General features: G+C 44.2%; 1 protein-coding gene across 1 annotated transcript; it reads left to right on the top strand.

Moving 5' to 3' along the window:
- The first annotated feature begins 201 nt into the window (after window positions 1–201).
- Window positions 202–4,568, top strand: LOC139473284 (uncharacterized). The gene is made up of 3 exons (XM_071255818.1): window positions 202–220; window positions 2,640–2,681; window positions 3,484–4,568. The coding sequence occupies exons 1-3, from the start codon at window positions 202–204 to the stop codon at window positions 4,566–4,568; spliced, it is 1,146 nt and encodes a 381-aa protein (XP_071111919.1).
- The last annotated feature ends 1,075 nt before the right edge of the window (window positions 4,569–5,643 follow it).

The raw sequence follows: 5,643 nt of genomic DNA, 5'->3' as shown, positions 1-5,643 counted from the left end.
TTTTTTGTTATATTTTGTATTTAGCCTTTTCGCTCCCCGGTCTCACACTGTCAATACCCTCTTACTTCCTTGACCATTAACCTCGGAGTCGTGCTTTATCCTTCACATAAGGGTAAATCCACCCACTAAAACATATCCATTTGACTTTCTGATCACTGTTTGTTTCAGGACTGATAAGGTAAAACAACACAATGCACAAGGATGAACGGTGCTGCGCATGGTGAGTCTGACAATATAAAATTGTTTGATAGTTAAAGTGACAAACAAAGAAATCATCTCATATGACTGCAGCCTTATGTCCATGTGGCCTTCCGGTAGCAGTTGTCCTGAGCTGGCTGCAGCCTGGTGTCGATGTGGCCTTCCACAATCAGTTGTCGTAAGTTGGCTGCAACCTGGTGTCGATGTTAACTTCCGATAGCAGTTGTCATAAGTTTACTTCAACCTGGTGTCGATGTGGCCTTCCGGTAGCAGTTGTCGTAAGTTTACTTCAGCCTGGTGTTGATGTTGCCTTCCACTATCACTTGTCGTAAGTTTACTTCAGCCTGGTGTTGATGTTGCCTTCCACTATCACTTGTCATAAGTTGACTGCAGCCTGGTGTCGATGTTGCCTTCCGGTAGCAGTTGTCGTAAGCTGACTGCAGCCTTATGTCCATGTGGCCTTCCGGTAGCAGTTTCGTGAGTTGGCTGCAGTCTGGTGTTGATGTGGCCTGTCGGTAGCAGTTGTCCTAAGTTTACTTCAGCCTGGTGTCGATGTGGCCTGCCCGTAGCAGTTGTCGTAAGTTGACTGCAGTCTGGTGTTGATGTGGCCTTCCGGTAGCAGTTGTCGTGAGTTGACTGCAGTCTTGTGTCGATGTGGCCTTCCGGTAGAAGTTGTCGTGAATTGACTTCAGCCTGGTGTCGATGTGGCCTGCCCGTAGCAGTTGTCGTAAGTTGACTGCAGTCTGGTGTCGATGTGGCCTTTCGGTAGCAGTTGTCGTGAGATGACTGCAGTCTGGTGTCGATGTGGCCTTCCGGTAGCAGTTGGCGTGAATTGACTGCAGCCTTGTGTCCATGTGGCCTTCCGGTAGCAGTTGTCCTGAGTTGGCTGCAGCCTGATGTTGTTTTGGCCTTCCACTATCAGTTGTCGTAAGTTGGCTGCAGCCTGGTGTCAATGTTAACTTCTGATAGAAGTTATCATAAGTTTACTTCAGCCTGGTGTCGATGTGGCCTTCCTGTAGCAGTTGTCGTAAGTTGGCTGCAGCCTGGAGTCGATGTTAACTTCCGATAGAAGTTGTCATAAGTTTACTTCAGCCTGGTGTCGATGTGGCCTTCCGGTAGCAGATGTCGTAAGTTGACTGCAGCATTATGCCCATGCGGCCTTCCGGTAGCAGTTGTCCTGAGTTGGCTGCAGCCTGATGTCGATGTGGCCTTCCACTATCAGTTGTCGTAAGTTGGCTGCAGCCTGGTGTCGATGTTAACTTCCGATAGAAGTTGTCATAAGTTTACTTCAGCCTGGTGTCGATGTGGCCTTCCGGTAGCAGATGTCGTAAGTTGACTGCAGCCTTATGTCCATGTGGCCTTCCGGTAGCAGTTGTAGTGAACTGACTGCAGCCTGGTGTTGATGTTCCCTTCCGGTAGCAGTTGTCGTAAGTTGACTGCAGCCTGGTGTCGATGTGGCCTTTCGGTAGCAGTTGTCGTGAGTTGACTGCAGTCTGGTGTCGATGTGGCCTTCCGGTAGCAGTTGGCGTGAATTGACTGCAGCCTTGTGTCCATGTGGCCTACGACTATCAGTTGTCATAAGTTGACTGCAGCCCGGCGTCGATGTGGCCTACCAGTATCAGTTGTCGTAAGTTGACTGCAGCCTTATGTCCATCTGGCCTGTCGGTAGCAGTTGTCGTGAGTTGACTTCAGTCTGGTGTCGATGTGGCCTTTCGGTAGCAGTTGTCGTGAGTTGACTGCAGTCTGGTGTCGATGTGGCCTTTCGGTAGCAGTTGTCGTGAGTTGACTGCAGTCTGGTGTCGATGTGGCCTTCCGGTAGCAGTTGGCGTGGATTGACTGCAGCCTTGTGTCCATGTGGCCTACGACTATCAGTTGTCATAAGTTGACTGCAGCCCGGCGTCGATGTGGCCAAACAGTATCAGTTGTCGTGAGTTGACTGCAGCCTGGTGTTGATGTGGCCTACTGGTAGCAGTTGTCGTGCGTTGACTGCAGCCTGGTGTTGATGTGGCCTACTGGTAGCAGTTGTGAGTTGACTGCAGCCTGGTGTCGATGTTGCTTTCCGGTATCACTTGTCGTAAGTTTACTGCAGCCTTATGTCCATGTGGCCTTCCGGTAGCAGTTGTTGTGAGTTGATCACGGCCTGGTGAACATGTGGCCTGCTGGTAGCACTTGTGCCTTGACTGCAAGGTCACCTTTTCGAAAACATGGTTTTCTACGCTTTTCTCTCTTTGTATGGACTCTTTAGTATTTTTCTAAATTTCAAGCAAATATATATTTTCGAGCAGGATCAATGCCACTTGCTATGTCGCACTGCGTGACTTCTGCGTGTGAAACATTCCGAAGACAACATATTAACTTTGGTCATCTACTTGAAATGAAATACAACTAAACGGCTTACAGTTCATGGCGATGTTTAAGGTAAATATCTTGTTTGTTCACAGATGGCATGTACAGCACTGATAGTGAAACAGAAGAGTTGACAGGTATTAACCCTTACAAACTTGGATGTAGACGATAATTTTTGTTTGATTTGTGTTAAAGTATGTCTACGCCAGGCGTTGGTTCCACAAAACGTTGACAGTCTTGTGAGAGATATATCATGATTATTGTATTTAGAAAAATATGATCAAGTAAAATGTGATTACCACAAAAATAGTGGGTGTGAAAAAGAGTCTGAATTAGACAAACCAATGATTGATAGCATGAGTATTCAATTCACATATTCTTAGTACGATGGTACGCAATGTAGAAAGCCTGATCACCCGATCGAAAGTATTCGCCCCTTACCGCTAGCAGTTGGATCGGTTCTGACAGCATATTTGTTTCCTGGATCTACGTGTTCATTTTCTATATGCAGTAGTGTTCTCTAATCATCTATGGTTTTAAAGTGCAAATTAAATTTGCTATACATTTCTGTCAGTTATATTATCTCTGTTTTATGATCCGTTGAAGGACTAATGAACTCAGGACCGCAATCCCCCTGCAGGTTGCCTTGGTTGGGAATGAGGTCCAATGTGGACTTCCCCTCACTGCCCTGTGTACACGGTCATTTTCACATGCGATATGTGGAGCATCTTTTCGTGTTGCAATAATGTAATCATTCTACATTATATAACTGGGTGAATGAAAGATGACACTGAATTCGCTGGTCAACCAGTTCCTAGTGCCAGTTTCAGTTCGAAGTATTATAACATGAATATGTTTGGTACTCAGCGATATACAGATGTGCGTAGTTTAATCATGGCATTTTCACATCATTTTAATGATGACAATATTATGTTGCAGTTGGATGCCAAGTCTGCGCGTCAATAGGACACAGGTACGAAGACGAACACAAGGGAGGTCGTCAACACGCTAAGATACAACTACATGCAGAATACAAGATCATAAGGGGAAAGAAAAGCAAAGAAAAGTCATCAGTTCTGGGAAAAGTAGCTAAAGCAGTGTCAGCTTTACGTAACAGTGGCGGGGGAGTGTTGCTGGTACACTTGGGGGGGATATCATCAGAAGATAAGTGTGTCGAATACTTTGATGAATTTGTAGTAAAGACATTCACAAACTTACTGGAAGGTGGTGAACTTTATACTGACTCATATGAACGGTATTTCCTCAGCGAGAAACCGAAATTCACAGACGCGTGTGACTTTCTTATAGTTGACGTTAACAAAACAGCTGGTGTAGCAACAGTTGATTTCAACTCTAAGGCAAACAATGATAATGAAAATCTGGTTGTAACATCTCTGAACCTTTTGGAAGTATTGAATAAAACAGAAACAAATACGAAGAACCAAGCTTCTCTTAGGAACCTGCCAGATAATGTGAACACTTTTCATGAGAATCGACATATACAGTTGAAAGCATTTAAAGACAACACTGAAGAGATTCAGCGGAAACGAGCTGATGTGGGAAAACTGACTGATCATATCTGGCACACTCTTAAGCTGAAAGACAATATAACTTCTATGTCAAAGCTGGTTCAAGGCGGGTCATACTACTTGGGTGTTAACGAAAAGAAAGTTCTCACAGAAAGAGGTTATCAAACAAAAGTATCAGACATTGTTGGTTTCAAGCTACACGTGAATCAAGCATCCTTGATAGAGAGTATCTACAGGAAGGTTGAGACTGATCTCTGTGTACTGACAAAGCATGGAAAGTTTACCGACGCTCCTAGAAACCTGATAAACATAGCGTTTCATCCTACCCAAAGACAACATTTTGTTATGGAAGTAGCTATTCGATATTGCGATGGAGTTGTGTTTTATGATAAAGATGGGCCGAGATCCTACATTCTCGATGAAAAACTCAACACGATAAGGCGAATGAACAAAGTTGAATGGCTTGAGAAATTCCGCAGCACTCGTGCATTCTAACTTGAAAGTAACGCTTATTTAATAGTATATCATATTGTGGAAAGCATGATGAAAGCATACCGTTCAGTAGACATCAGCTGAACTCAGGAAGAACATTCAGGAAGCATGAATAGCGCCATCAGCTATACTCAAGCAGCATCATCAGCTGTACTCAAGTAGCAACAGCTGTACACAAGTAGCACCATCAGCTGTACACAAGTAGCACCATCAGCTGTACTCAAGTAGCACCATCAGCTGTACACAAGTAGCACCACCAGTTGTACTCAAGCAGCACCATCAGCTGTACTCAAGTAGCCCCATCAGCTGTACTCAAGTAGCACCACCAGCTGTACTCAAGTAGCACCACCAGCTGTACTCAAGCAGCACCATCAGCTGTACTCAAGCAGCACCAATAAATGTACTCAAGTAACACCACCAGCTGTACTCAAGCAGCACCATGTCCGACAGCAGTAGTGATACCTCAGTCGGGTCCAGCCCATACCAGTCTGACCGGGAAGTCATGACATACGTCATGGTTGGAGAAGACACAAATACAGGTAACATGAATCATGCCCCCCAGGGATACAGGTAGGAAATCAATTGCCAATCCTATGAACCAAGTCCCCCATGCGGCCACAAAATGGTCGGGGCGTTGATCGCTGCTCACAATTTTGATCAGCTGTTATTTTTAAAATAACTTTAGCGTCGTTGATCATTATTTTAAACGGAATCAGACTTTCGTGCGATCCTTTAGTGTATATGTTGTAAAATCGAGTAGTCAGTTCATTTGAAATGGGTTTGATTAACGTCAAATCAAAGGGTGCATCAAGGGTGATGGAAGTTTATCATATGTGCTTATACATATACATACATACATATACACACATATACACACACATACATACATACAAACACTCTCTCTCACACACACACACACACACACACATACATACATACACATGTATACTCTTCAAAAAAAGAAACTTGTCACTGACTTTCAAAATGTAATAGAATGCGATTGTTTCGAAATAGGACACAGAAACCATAATTGAAACACTGTTTGAAGATCAATGTACACAATGTTCAAAACATTAAT

This window comes from Haliotis cracherodii, unplaced genomic scaffold (assembly GCF_022045235.1).
Source record: "Haliotis cracherodii isolate W230 unplaced genomic scaffold, xgHalCrac1.p SCAF_27, whole genome shotgun sequence".
NCBI classification, from domain to species: Eukaryota; Metazoa; Mollusca; class Gastropoda; order Lepetellida; family Haliotidae; genus Haliotis; species Haliotis cracherodii.
The sequence above is the reverse complement of the archived record's forward strand: the minus strand, read 5'-3'. Positions and strand labels throughout refer to the sequence as shown.

Excerpts from the sequence above, each read along its gene's own strand:
- LOC139473284 (XM_071255818.1), top strand. Across the intron at positions 2,682-3,483 it reads TGAAACAGAAGAGTTGACAG|TTGGATGCCAAGTCTGCGCG; the intron begins GTATTAACCCTT and ends ATTATGTTGCAG.